Source organism: Diplotaxodon limnothrissa, linkage group LG1 (genome assembly GCF_057381915.1).
Source record: "Diplotaxodon limnothrissa isolate DT_005_m linkage group LG1, D_limnothrissa_male_GT1.1, whole genome shotgun sequence".
Classification (NCBI taxonomy): domain Eukaryota; kingdom Metazoa; phylum Chordata; class Actinopteri; order Cichliformes; family Cichlidae; genus Diplotaxodon; species Diplotaxodon limnothrissa.
In genome coordinates this window covers 12743972-12758591 of record NC_140596.1, presented here as the reverse complement: position 1 = coordinate 12758591, position 14620 = coordinate 12743972, and the positions used below count along the sequence as shown (strand labels likewise).

General features: G+C 40.0%; 1 protein-coding gene across 2 annotated transcripts in view; it reads left to right on the top strand.

Moving 5' to 3' along the window:
* Positions 1-1780: 1780 nt before the first annotated feature.
* The window catches only part of trpm7 (transient receptor potential cation channel, subfamily M, member 7), a 78641-nt gene continuing 65801 nt past the window's right edge, over positions 1781-14620 (top strand). For both annotated transcript variants that reach the window (XM_085366410.1, XM_085366330.1), the window contains exon 1: positions 1781-1934. In XM_085366410.1, coding sequence (XP_085222536.1) covers positions 1932-1934 — 3 coding nt within the window. In that variant the 5' untranslated portion in view covers positions 1781-1931. The remainder of the gene's footprint in view (positions 1935-14620) is intronic.

Here is a 14620-nt window from a genome sequence, read left to right as displayed (position 1 = left end):
TTGGAGCTTAAAGTCATCTTAAATCAGTTATGTGATTTGGAGGTGCTGTGTGTCCATGGACCCCAAAAGGTTAATAACACTCACCTTTATTCCATTTCCAGAGTGCACCAACCAACCACCTGTGTGAAATAGGGCTGGGTATTGTCACTGATTTCTACGATCGATTTGATTCCAATTCACAAGGTCCTGATTCGATTCGATCCACGATTTTGATTCAATTTGAATTGGGGAAATTTTGTCTCAGACAGTCAGAAATATTATAATTCTGATCATTTATCAGTACTGACACTTGTGAGACTTCATCAGAGGTGTAAGCATCACAGCAGATGCCAAAGTACCATGTCAAAGTACCTGAGGATAAAACAGAAAAACATTAACGAGATTTTTCTGGCCTGGCTTTTTATAGCAGATATCCTTAAAAATATTCTGCAGTAGAACAAAAACAAAAGAAAACCATGCATCAACATATGAACATTACCTGATGCTGCTAAAGTGAAGCAGAGCAAAGTTACAGAGGTTTGATTAGAGACACAGCTAAGTGTTTTGCAATGTGCCATCATTTTAAAAAGTTTACATTTCTTCTGCATTGAACAGCAGAAATGGCGCTTTCTTGTCGGAGGTCATTAAAAAAACACTGGCCCACAGCGCTGTACACAACGGTAGACAGGTGGGTAATAAGAAAGCAAATAATGCAGAAAATTTTGATTTTTAGATGAGAAACTGTTCTTAAAGTACACTTAGAGAGAGCTGTGCAGGAACTGTGATTTTATTGTGGTGGAAGCAAAACAGCAAAAGTAAGAGGAAATTATCAATATATTCAGTTTTAGAATTTATAATCACTTTTAACTGTAACTACGCTCAAAGTGCTTATGCTATCTTATTTTAATAAACAACACTGTCATATGCAAAACTAGAGTAGCACTTGTGGTGGCAAGAGATGATTTTAGGATGGTACATGCCACCCCATGCCACCCTTCTAGATCCACCCCTGCCCTGGACCCGGTTCTTCCTAGTGATGGTAAATTTGATTCTTTTTACTGAATCGAGTTTTAATGAGTCACTCACCAAAGTGAATTGGATTTTTGAGTCATTTGATTCACTGAGTCAGTTGACCAGAGAGTGCAAAAAATGTGTGAGATGTGTGAAATGTATGATTCAGCACAGGAAGGGAGGGGGTGAGTAGCTCAAATGTGCTGTTAGCATTGTTAGCAGAGCGATGCTACTGTGAACCAAGGAGCTATTGTTTTGATGTGAGCTTCTACTCAGGGTTTTTTCTTCCAGTTCAGAGCAGAAATTTTTTTGTTAAGATACTGGATGTTGTGTTTTTCTCCACAATTTTAATTATAAGCTAGATATATTGCTGCTAACAGCAACAGGGATGAGTCAGTTGGGCTTGTGAATCATGATTCATGAGTCAGTAAAGTGATTCTCGAGTATTGAACAATTCGTTCATGATTCGCGCATCACTAGTTCTTCCTGTGGAAAGGGAGCTCTTCCGCCCCAACATTACCAAGAGCTTGCTTAAGTGGGCTTGCTGGATGATGGGGTTGTAGGGTCTTTATCTTAAAACGTCTCGCGACAGTTGTTAATACGGGTTTGCACTATATGAATAAAACGGAATTTAATCGCTTTAGCGTACGTCGTCACCTTGTGGCGTCTTCGTAAAAACAGAGGAAATAAAACAAAGCGCACATGTGGCTGCTGGCTCCGCCTCCGCCACGTGACAATGAGCTGGCTGAGTCAGCCGGCTCGTCATGCAGCGTCAGTCTGGAGTCGCACAATTATGAAAAGGCAACCTTCCGTTGGAGCTGCACCCCAAGCGGATCTCTCCAACGTCTACCGGGCTTTCCTTCCAAGGCTAACTGAGAGTACCGCTGATAGATGGATAAAAGCCACGACAGAGCTCTTCCTGAGTCTCAACGGTGAAGAGAATGGTATGTGAAGCTCTCCGGGTGGTCAGCTGCCACCCCTGGGTTTTATGTTCTGGTTAAATTGACGCGGAGGATCATCGTGACTGATCGAGGTTTGAGTGGCAGGTTCCCCCAATGCATGCTGTCTCCTGCCTGGTCAGGTATCCAGCTGGGGTCGCGGTGACGCTTTGCCGTTTTTTCCTCTTTAATCGCTGCATGGCTGTTGAGTTGACACATTGTAACGTGAAGGTAGTGTGCGAAGAGCGCACAGTGACACATCGTCTAGCAAAGAAAACTCCAAATCACACACGGGCGTAACGTTAGGAGGCTAAATAGCTAGCGAGCTAGCGCTATACTAAGCTAACAAGCTAGTGGAGCAGCAGCAGCAGTGGTAGCTGGCCGATATGAGCAACGCTGTCTTTGAGCTTTTCTTCACCTCACGATCATTTAGACCTGATAATATCAGCTAGCACTTGTTTAAGACGTTTCCTTTAGCTGTCTCAGATGTCAGACAAGACACGCTGTCATTACCACCAACAAGTCAATGCAACCCTGAGTGGCTGCCAAGTCTGCGCAGACGTGCCAGCGTCAGGAAAAGTAAAGTGGTGTTGAAATGCTCATTTTATTAGCTCAGGTTTTGGTGAAACGCCTGTATTTCTGCTCATGTTGGGCTGGACCTGAACGTTTCAGGCCTGTTGCAGTCATTGTTGTGGTTTTATTCCTGGAGAGAGTCAGAGAGACAGGGAGGAAAAATAACATGGAATTGGTTTAAACAACTGGGTTCGAGCCGAGCGCGTGCGCGACGACTATTAAAAAGTCGTCATCAATGGAGTGTCGATTCTAGGATTCACCATGGCAACCGTAGAGGAGAATGATGTCCTTGGTAACGTCCGCTGGACTTATATCTGTTTGCGTATTTCTCTGAATATACTCGTAATGTTTTTCGTGCGTTTAAAACCTACAAGGGCCCTCCAGAAAGTATTAGGGTCACATAAAAAATATTTTATTGTCATTTCACCTGTACAGGGAAATTGTATGTTATCTTAATTCAGACATCAAAGAAAAAAAAGACTTAAATAATCTACAACAATATACAAGATATTTTACTTTTATATTCTATGAGCATTGATTGCCAGATTGATTCTCTTAAAAAATGTGTTTATTGTTTTTATGTCCTGGATCATCTGCTAGCCTACGCTCAAACAGAAAGTGTCCACTGTTGGGATTCATCTTTTATGATGATCCTGTTGGTTTGCAACTGAAGCTGTCAGAGTAGACAGACACACACACACACACACACACACACACACACACACACACAGTATGTTAATATGCCCTCTTAGGAGCAGACGTAGAAGGACATAAGCAGTTTTTGGGTAAGGTGACTCTTTCTGGTGATCATCACGAAGTAAAGTATGTGTTGGTTGTTTTTCAGCTTTGCAGTTTTTCAGTTTTTACTCTCAGATTTTCTGCTTTATTTTCAAAATGCAAATGAAATATTTTTTAAATATTTTATTGTAGAGACTCTAATACTCCGTTTGAGGGTTTTGGCCTTCCACCAAAGAAAAATCACCAGGACTGTGATTAAAATATATTTAACCAGCATTTTCTTAAAGTCCAGTTTAATTTACCGAACTTAAAACATCTTTATTGTTAAAATGCTAATGATAAAAGGAAAACATTGTCTTCTGTTTGCCAGAAAAACGCTATAAAATTGTCGGTCCTACACACCCTAAAATACCGTTAACATGTTAATTACAATTCTGTATTTTTTATATTACGTATTTAATGATTGGACTGCAGTATTAATAATAAGCCTGTTAAATTATACTGTCACACCGTCAGCAGCATTGAAAGTTTTCATTCCTGGTTTTGGTCTTGCTTTTACCTTTTATTAAATTTTTTTTTAAGTTCCTCATATTTGTATCCAATCATAGTTTCTTCGTTTTGTAAGGAGAAAAATAATCTACACCAGGGATGGGCAATTATATTTTCCAACGGGCCACATCAGAAACTGGAACTGTTGTACTGTGTAAGTTTACAAAGAGATAATATTGTTAAGCTGAAGTCAATTCTGCTCAGTATTATTGGTCCGACCCTCCAGAACAGTCCCAAATTCTCTTGTGGTTTCTTGGGAAAATGAATTGCCCATCCATGTTTGTGATTTTCATCTTATTGCGCATTGACGTATTAAAATAATACACCTTTGTATGACTACCTAACATGATACAGATGTTTATCATTAGTGATGTCAGATATCGAAAATTCTGTTTTGGAAAGAAGGGGTCAGCACAGAGACTACAAGCCCATTATCATCAATGGAGCTCCAGTGGAGAGGGTGCAGTCCTTCAAGTATCTTGGTGTTCACATCACCTCAGACCTGACATGGGCTGCCCACATTCAGGTCCAGACCAAAAAGGCTAGGCAGCGCCTGTATCACCTACGACAACTGAGGAAGTTCAGGGTCTCTCCAAAGATCCTCAGGATTTTCTATACAGGCGCTGTGGAGAGCATCCTCACACAGAACATGACATCGTGGTTTGGGAACAGCTGTGTGAAGGACCAAAAAGCTCTCCAGAGAGTGATCCGTACAGCAGAACGCTGCTGCAGGATTGCTCTCCCCCTGCTTCAGGACACCTACACCAGGAGATGCCGGACTAGAGCAGCGCAGATACTGAAGGACCCGTCCCATCCTGGCAACAAACTGTTCCAACTTCTGCAATCTGGTAGAAGGTTCCGCATCTTCCGGGCAAGGACAGAGAGACTCAAGAGGAGCCATCCGTGCCCTAAACACACACACCCGCCCGCTCACATCATCTATAATTGACTGAGACAGGACTCTCTTCCAGACACTCTAAACCAAGGCACAATGTACATTTCAATTCCTTTAACTTTAAATATGTTTATATTGTCCATCCTGTAAAATAGTCAGATGTCTATTCATATTAATGTACAGAATTCACCTGCTAGCTGCTACTACTGCACATTCACCCAGTGTATATACTATATGTATGTATATATATGTATATATATATATATAATGTTCTTCCTCTACACCCCCCCCCCCCCCCCCCCCCCCAAATTTTTGCACATGTCGAGGAGCGTGTCAGACTACATTTCACTGTGTGTTATACTTGTATAACTATGCATGTGACAAATAAAGAACCTTGAACCTTGAAATGTTAAACTTTCTTCTGTTTCAGGCCCCTGGTATATTGACAGAATCTCCACCTGTCTATATACACAAGAGCTGCCTTAATGGTCTTGCCATCCCCTCAGAGAACTCGTTGACAGTCTTACTATTTAAATTATATGTATTTGACTAGGAATAAAACCCCACCCAGAGGTCCTAATCATGGAGTAATCAATTGTCAATAAATTATTCTCAGCCAGTATTAGTACAGTTGCGTTAAAATAGCAACCTGGCTGATATTCATATACTTTTCTTTTGTTCCTGTCTTTGATCCAAGGAAAAAAAATAAATAAATATATATGAAAAACAAACAAAGAAAAACTGTTGTCATGTCAAAACTGGTCTAATGTAATGGCTAAAAATTATACCATATGTTTTCGTATTCAGCTTTCCATACTCAGCTTTGATTATTATGACTACACGATTTGGGTACTTATAGTAAACTTCATGTAGTCATAGTTGTTAGTTTAAATTATACTCAAAACAGTGAGTTTAAATCTGCAGGTAGGTGATTTGGCACAATGACTTTGCTGTACTCTGAGAGCAGTGATATAATGTAATGCAAATTAATTTGGCTTTGCACTCATCATGTCCGACAGCTGCTGATTTGATAAAGAAGACCTTCCAGCAAGCAGGCTGAGTGTTTTACCTCTTTTTGGAATGAAAAAACATAGTTTTCTGCGTTTTGTCATCAACAAAACCAAGAGTTTTCACTGAACGTGCTGTCTGGAATGCTCCCTTAAGACTTGCCCAAACATGTGTTTGCAAGTTGTATTTTTTCCTGTCTGTAAAACCACGACCTCCCTTTTTTCCAAGAACTTGATGGTACTTCTCGTACTTTTCCTGTGAAACAGAATGACGGTTCGGGGTGGATGTAAAGAGAAGAAGTGAAGCAGAAACAGCTGTGAATTAGCCTTGTCCATAGTTTTGTTGGTACTCAGAAGGGAACATTGACTATATCAACACAGATATGCTATGTCCTTGGATCTTACCTGTTTGAGAATGGTTTAGTTTAGGAGTCATTGAAATGGTTAAAAATGTCATCCACGATTTATAAACATCCATGTTACATCTACTTTTATTTATCTACTTTTATTAATAATAGTTTTTTTTTATATCTACACTGCAGCTGTCTTTAACTTGTAAGTTTTTTTCGTATAGACTGCTTGATGTCCAGTATTGCAGGAAATAGTCTGGTGAATTCACTACTAGTTAGTCTGGTTTAAGAAGATGACCACTATTTTCAAATGTAGGACCAAAGCTAAAGTGAAACATTTCTCCTCCATGTTAGAAAGCACAACTTAAGGCAATGTCTTGTCCTGATTCTACTGATATTTTAGAGCTTTGTGCAAAAGCAGCTTGAGATTATAGTAGCCTGTAGTGTGTCTTTTACCCTTTACTTTCCTCAGTGTTGGCCTGAGCAGGTCACACGCTCCAGCTTACCTCTAGATGATGAATTCTGCTGTGCTGCTACTCTAAACAGTGCAATTGTAACTGTTAGTTTGAAACAAATGCCATTTCATTATAGACGTGAGCTCAATCTCTGATAGAGTTTTGTTATTGCTAGTAGCAGACTGTTACGTAAAGTTAGGTGGTTTAACTTTAGCTTCAGTTTTGGCTTAGAGCTGGTAGAAAATGGTTTTGCGTCACTTTGTTATGGTCTGCAACAGACTCGAGCTGTATTTGTGTTACTGCATGTGTGTTTGAGTCTGCTGACTGACTTTTGAGTTTATCTCACACTACATTTGCACCACACACACACACACGAAAGCACATTTGAAGATGGCAGATAACGTTTTTTCCACTGGCACAGCACTGTGCAGGGTTTTCAAACTCAAAAATAGTAGCAGTCACAACTTGTGAATTTTTGTGAATGGAGTGTTTCTCTGTAGTATCCAGCTGACTGCTTTCACTCGTGTCACTTGTACAGCTTGTGGCCCATTTCTGACTTGTGGGTGCTCCAGAGTAGAGCTGGGCGATATATCGAGTTTTTAAAAAATATCGATATATTTTTATACGAGATATAAGATGTGACAATATCCTTTATATCGATATAGTCTATGTTACGTTATAATTATACTTGCGGAGCCGCAAGTTTGCCTCTCTTTCGTCCACTTTCGTCTTTACGCAACGTTACTCGGCCTCGCCTCTCCTTCACTGAACACAACTCCCCCTCCTCCCCCATCGCTTCACCTGCAGGAAGCGACAAGATGGACACGGCAAATCCGTTAACGAGTTACTGCGCATCGCCCCGTGCGTGGGGCTGGACGGCGTCAACGTGTTAGCTAGCTAACCACGCTAACGAGCTAACCACGCTAACGCCATGCAGCCCAGAGGTGCTGCACGGACTAAAATCCTTTCATTTTCTCAAAAGTTGACAGCGCGCCTTATGTATGAATTCTGGTTGTGCTTGATGGCCGCGCACCGATTTTATGTGGAACACGGCGCTCAGCAATCTGTCAAAAAATGTTTTAGTACGACTTTGGTAAGCTACGGAGCTGCAGCGCTTGATGGATTGTCGGAGCATTACGGCTGAGCCTCGCGGAGTGATATGTACTGTGCTTCAACGTAATATTACCTTACTGTGTATAAGGACCATAAATGGCACCTGTTAAGAGACGTGGTTGCGAAGCGGATTTCAAACTCCAGGTTGTCAGTCACGCAGTACAAGTTGGGAACAGAGCAGCTGTGAAATCTGTCCTTGTTATAGTGCTCGTCTTTTAGTTTACATTTTGACTGCACATTTGTGAGCTTTTTGTTATGCACAAAAACAACATTGTTTTCTTTTATTTATGGAGCATTATTATTTAATAAATGCTCATAATTTATTTTTGAGTAAATTTTATGTACATCTGCTCTATGTTAATAAAAGTGCCTGTGTGACATCTGGGACACAGCTTTGACTAAGAACTCTCTTTTTGTTCTTACTTTATGGCTTTAAAAAAAAAATATCGAGATATATATCTTATATCGCCATCCAGCTAAAAAATATCGAGATATGAATTTTGGGTCATATCGCCCAGCCCTACTCCAGAGTTCCCCGAAAGAACTGCAAGATAGTTCTGTTTTTACTTGTACAGCATGCTCTTTATTTATTTATTGGCTTTTAATACACCATTACCTTGGCACTGTCCCTACTCTTGTTTCTGCTTGAACCGTAGTTTTCAGGGGTTTTCATAGCTATCTGCATCAGATGTTGAGAAGGAAAGCTATCACATGCTTTAGTGAACTAGGTAATACAGCTTTCTGGGTGCAGCACTCAGGAGGCTAGCCTGATGCTACCCCTATATCCGCCCCATGCAGTGCAGTCTTTCAGAGCTTTGCCCCAGAGGGCATGAATGTGTGAGCTGTTGAGTTGTCACACTTTGGTCTCATGACTGTTTGTACTTTTGTGTGCTGCTTTCTGGCAATCTTATCTGAAGGCTTTAATGAACCTGTTCTCTCCATTTTAATAGTCTTTTATAGGCCAAGTTCTTGGAACAATAACATATGGCAAGGATTGCAAATTGATAAGAGCTGTCATAGTTAAAATAAATGTCCCGTATTGTGCTTCTCTTTTAATTGAACCAATATATGATAACAGATTTTCAGATAACCACATTATAACTCTTTTGATTGGGTCTGTTAGTTTAGCAGACTGTATAGTATCTGGGGTTAAACGCGGACATTTTAGTGATTCGTCTTATAGAAAGATGTAAAGTCTTTTTTTCTGGAGGAAATTTACAGCTCTCCATTTTTTATTTTACACATAAGGATAAGCTATTTCATATGATTATCCAGACTTAAGAGTGATGCTGGCTGCAGGGTAAAAGCTGTTTCTTAGTCTGCTTATCCATGATTTGTTGGACTTGTAGCACTTGAAAAAGTGATGAGTCTCTGAGAATATTGATGGTTCTTACTAGGTAGCAGAATAAATCAGACTATATACTATATTATTATATTTATTTATTTAATTAATTTTTTTTGTCCCAGGCAAAACCATGGCCACGTAACCTAATCCTAGAGCTGGGCGATAGAACGATAACGATATGTATCACGATATAACTTTTACTCGATAGAGAAATTAAGCTATCGCGATAGACCTCGCCGCTCTTGTCCTCTTAAAAAAAAAAAAAAAAAAAAAAGGTCAGCCAATCCAAATTAAGTAGCGCAGAGCCGAACCAATCACAGCCGCAGCGTCACGCCGCGTGACTTGTTACGTACAGCACAAGTGCCAAGCCGCACGTGTGTTTGTTTGGGAAGCAGCCAGCGGGTAATGGAGCCAGCGCGTAATGGAGGAAATGAGTGTGCCGACTAGAAAAATCAACCGAGCGTGACCGAAGAGAAAACAGATGATGGTTCCAATGCCGGAGAGATTGTCGAACGGAAGAGCCATAGAAGTTCCGTAGTGTGAAGGTATTTCGGCTATTTCAAGTCTGACAAATACAATAAACTGGTGCATGCGTCACACTGTGCGCCACGTTATTGTTTCGGTGAAATGAATTTCTACAATACTGTTACTGTTAATTCTACTCTCTGCAGTGTTTAAATGCTTACATATACACACAGTTACTGTCCCTCCACACATACGACTCGGTTCTGCTTCTATGCCCCAGCTTTGTTTACTTTTTCCCACCGAGGCTTCTAGACTTCTGATTGGCCAATATTTCTGCACGGTTAGGAATCTAGCGCCACCTGCTGCTTTGGCATGTTCATAGCAGCGTTTTCCTTCATTTCTGCCTTTATGTGTGGACGGGATTATTTTTTAAAACGAAAACGGAAAATCTCCGTTTTCAAAAATACCCGTGTACGTGTGGACGTAGCCTCAGTCTCTGACTGGAAGCGCTAATTCGTCATTCGGCTTTTGTCAGACTAAAGTAACTGTTAAAACTGTTTGAAAAGCTAAGCTATACAACAAGGAGAGATTGAGAATTTCCTTTTAGTTCTCAGTTTATTTGATATTGACAAAAGTTAGTCAGTTTTGTCTGTTCTTCTGTAAAACAAACTAAGATTTATTTTTAGAATTAATATTTTGTTTCTAAGTGGAATTGACAATTTAGTCTGTTTCGTTTGTTCTATTTTGAAACTTAAACGCTTTAGCGGCTGCCTTTTGTGTAGTTTGCAATATTTGCCTTTATTTATCTGAAAAAGTCTCATGTTCCTTAAGTACATCTACCCTGTTGAATTTATTATGGGAAATAAATATTTAAATAAAAACAAGCTGCTGATTATTTCACATTTTACTTGTGAGCAACGGCACATTTAAATCTTACAAATATAGTTATTTGGCTTATATCGTGATAGATATTGTTATCGCCTGAAATGAAAAAAACATATCGTGATATGAAAAAATCTCATATCGCCCAGCTCTAGCTAATCCTCGTGATATCTTTGAACCACTCTCACTGTGTAACATAAGACCACTGTTTTAGAGCCATGGCTTTTGTAATGATCCTACAACTAAAGATGGCCTGCAAGAAATTTTCATTGTCAGAAACTTGGGATGACGTCTCACCATGTGACAGCTACAACAAATGTATTAAATAAATGAAATCCAATAAATGTTGGAAGCCTTGTTTGTATGGTATGACCTCATGATTGCACCATTGAGATTATAAAATGGAAACCAATATTTGAGGAATTTCAGTTATATGTTGTAGCATATGATTCAGTGTGCGATGCTCTTTTACTCACACATACCGCACCTAAGGATGGGAATCAAGAACTAGTTCTTGTAGAGATCCAGTTCCCAGTACTCTAATTCCTTGGAAGTGTTACTCTGCTTGCCTATTGATCTCCCTGATTGGTTCTTGCACACTCACGTCGATCAGTTGATATCAGTTCCTGTGTTGGAGGAGGAAACTAGTGGAGCAGTCTCCAGTGTGGATATGGACAGTACTCTTATTTTTATTGCACAAAAGAATGAGAGCACGATGGTAAAGTGTAGTCTGCTCCAGGACAGAAGCAGCTGCATTATACGGTTAACACAACTTCAGCTCTTCGCAAACACCTGCACAGACATCATGCTAACGGTAAGCTAGCCAAGTGAGACAGTGTTTCAGATTATTTTACATTGTAACATGAAAGCAATGTTACGAATACTATAACAAATGTCTTTCTCCTGGCTGTAATTAAATAATGTACTGCTTTACTTTTAAGAAAAATGTTCTGTGTAATATTTACTTAAGCAGTGACACTAACACTAATCACAACAAAGAGCGGAAATACCTTCAACATGCACAAGCGTTTAACCACGCAGTATGTAATTGATTTGCACAAACTTAATGTCTTTGATATGCTGCTTAGAGATGGTGGTGGATCTCAAAGTGGAGCCGATAAGGGAATCGATAAGTGATATCGATAATGGAATTGGAATTGCTAAATTCTTATCAATTCCTATCACTACTCACACATAACACATTGTATCCAGATTTATTAGATCTGTGTTGCGCATCGTGTCTTGCGTTACATTGCTAAAATTGTAGACTGTAGTTGCCTTACACAGCAGCACAGATGCTGCAGCTGGAGCTGGGAATAAAAGCTGACAAAGTGATGCAGGCTTATCAGCAGCGCTGCTTTTAAGGTACAAGTAGAGCCGACTATAATTAAATTGATGTACTCCATAAAATCTATGTGTCGTCTATGTTATCTCACATTGTGTATGACAACTTTAACACTGCCATGGTTGTAACTGCAGGAAAAAGACTGAAATGGAATCAAGTAAAGAAAAGAGGACAATAAGCACTGTCCTCTCTTAAAAGATCAAGAAGTTAATACCAGAAAGATTTCAAAATAACTAGATAAAAAAAATAAAATGAAATAAAAGCAAACTTCTTGTTCCTCTTTATTGTTTTTGATTGTAAAGGAGGTCTGTTATGCTCATTTCCAAATGCTCCTTGATTTATTTTTCTTTAAAATATACTGGAGTGGCTTTGCATAATTCACAGTTCAAAATAACCATAATTTACACTGGGCACCTCAGAACCCACTGTGTTTTTACTCCTCTTCCGTTAAGCCAGCTTTCTTCTGATTGGCTACCTGACAAGGCCATATTGGGGATATCTGCTTTCGTTGGTGTCATACAGAGCCAAGAGGAGACGGGGGGGAACCTCTCAAAGTTGTAACTTTTTGCTGATCTGGATTATCCTGCCCTATCCTGCTCTGGCTGTATTTAATGTGAAAATCTTCCACTGTAACAATGGACAGAAAACACACCCAAAAAATAATAATGCTAATTGGAGATGAGGTGTGGGAGAGGAGTCTGTGTAGGATTCCATTCTTGTTCTATAAATGCAAGGCATCAGTTAATTCAAAGTGCTTCACAGACTTCATTATTCAAAAACTAAATTCCACAAGATTTTTCCTTCTATTAGTCGATTAGTCCGTGGTAAACTTGGACAAGGCTCTCTTACTCATTTATTTTGGACTTGCCCCAAATTGTACAACTATTGGTTGGACATCTTTAAATGTTTTTCTGATATGTACAACTGCACAATAGAGCTGGACTCGATAACTGCATTGTTTGGATCTTCCTCTTCCCTTTTACATCTCAGCTCTGCTGCACAAATGACAATTTTGTTTGGAATTGTAATTGCTAAGACAATCCGATTATTAAGTGATGATGTGACGAATCCTACTTCCGGGGATAAAGTAGTCTGCATTTAATATGGCTTTTGTGTTGTTAACATGTTTAATGCTTTGTACAGGGAGTGCAGAATTATTAGGCAAGTTGTATTTTTGAGGAATAATTTCATTATTAAACAACAACCATGTTCTCAATGAACCCAAAAAACTCATTAATATCAAAGCTGAATGTTTTTGGAAGTAGTTTTTAGTTTGTTTTTAGTTTTAGCTATTTTAGGGGGGTATCTGTGTGTGCAGGTGACTATTACTGTGCATAATTATTAGGCAACTTAACAAAAAACAAATATATACCCATTTCAATTATTTATTTTTACCAGTGAAACCAATATAACATCTCCACATTCACAAATATACATTTCTGACATTCAAAAACAAAACAAAAACAAATCAGCGACCAATATAGCCACCTTTCTTTGCAAGGGCACTCAAAAGCCTGCCATCCATGGATTCTGTCAGTGTTTTGATCTGTTCACCATCAACATTGTGTGCAGCAGCAACCACAGCCTCCCAGACACTGTTCAGAGAGGTGTACTGTTTTCCCTCCTTATAAATCTCACATTTGATGATGGACCACAGGTTCTCAATGGGGTTCAGATCAGGTGAACAAGGAGGCCATGTCATTAGTTTTTCTTCTTTTATACCCTTTCTTGCCAGCCACGCTGTGGAGTACTTGGACGCGTGTGATGGAGCATTGTCCTGCATGAAAATCATGTTTTTCTTGAAGGATGCAGACTTCTTCCTGTACCACTGCTTGAAGAAGGTGTCTTCCAGAAACTGGCAGAAGGACTGGGAGTTGAGCTTGACTCCATCCTCAACCCGAAAAGGCCCCACAAGCTCATCTTTGATGATACCAGCCCAAACCAGTACTCCACCTCCGCCTTGCTGGCGTCTGGGTCAGACTGGAGCTCTCTGCCCTTTACCAATCCAGCCACGGGCCCATCCATCTGGCCCATCAAGACTCACTCTCATTTCATCAGTCCATAAAACCTTAGAAAAACCAGTCTTGAGATATTTCTTGGCCCAGTCTTGACGTTTCAGCTTGTGTGTCTTGTTCGGTGGTGGTCGTCTTTCACCCTTTCTTACCTTGGCCATGTCTCTGAGTATTGCACACCTTGTGCTTTTGGGCACTCCAGTGATGTTGCAGCTCTGAAATATGGCCAAACTGGTGGCAAGTGGCATCTTGGCAGCTGCACGCTTTACTTTTCTCAGTTCATGGGCAGTTATTTTGCGCCTTGGTTTTTCCACACGCTTCTTGCGACCCCGATGACTATTTTGAATGAAACGCTTGATTGTTCGATGATCACGCTTCAGAAGCTTTGCAATTTTGAGACTGCTGCATCCCTCTGCAAGATATCTCACTATTTTTGACTTTTCTGAGCCTGTCAAGTCCTTTTGACCCATTTTGCCAAAGGAAAGGACGTTGCCTAATAATTATGCACACCTGATATAGGGTGTTGATGTCATTAGACCACACCCCTTCTCATTACAGAGATGCACATCACCTAATATGCTTAATTGGTAGTAGGCTTTCGAGCCTATACAGCTTGGAGTAAGACAACATGCATGAAGAGGATGATGTGGACAAAATACTCATTTGCCTAATAATTCTGCACTCCCTGTATTTTCTTCTGTTTAACCTCAAAAAGCTCCTAAAACAGTCAGTGATCACCGTTGACCTCCCTCGGCTTTTATTACCGCTAATCATTTATTTAAGCTCAGTTTTTAAAACCTTACGATGTAACTACAGCACAGACCATGCAGCAGTATATGAATGACTAACCTCGTATTGTGGATGGATTATCTCAGTTCTCCTGGCTGAAGTTTGGTCCTTTTTTACAGCATCCTGCCATGCGATTACATTTGTTCCTGACCACTGAGAACCCTCACGTTGTGG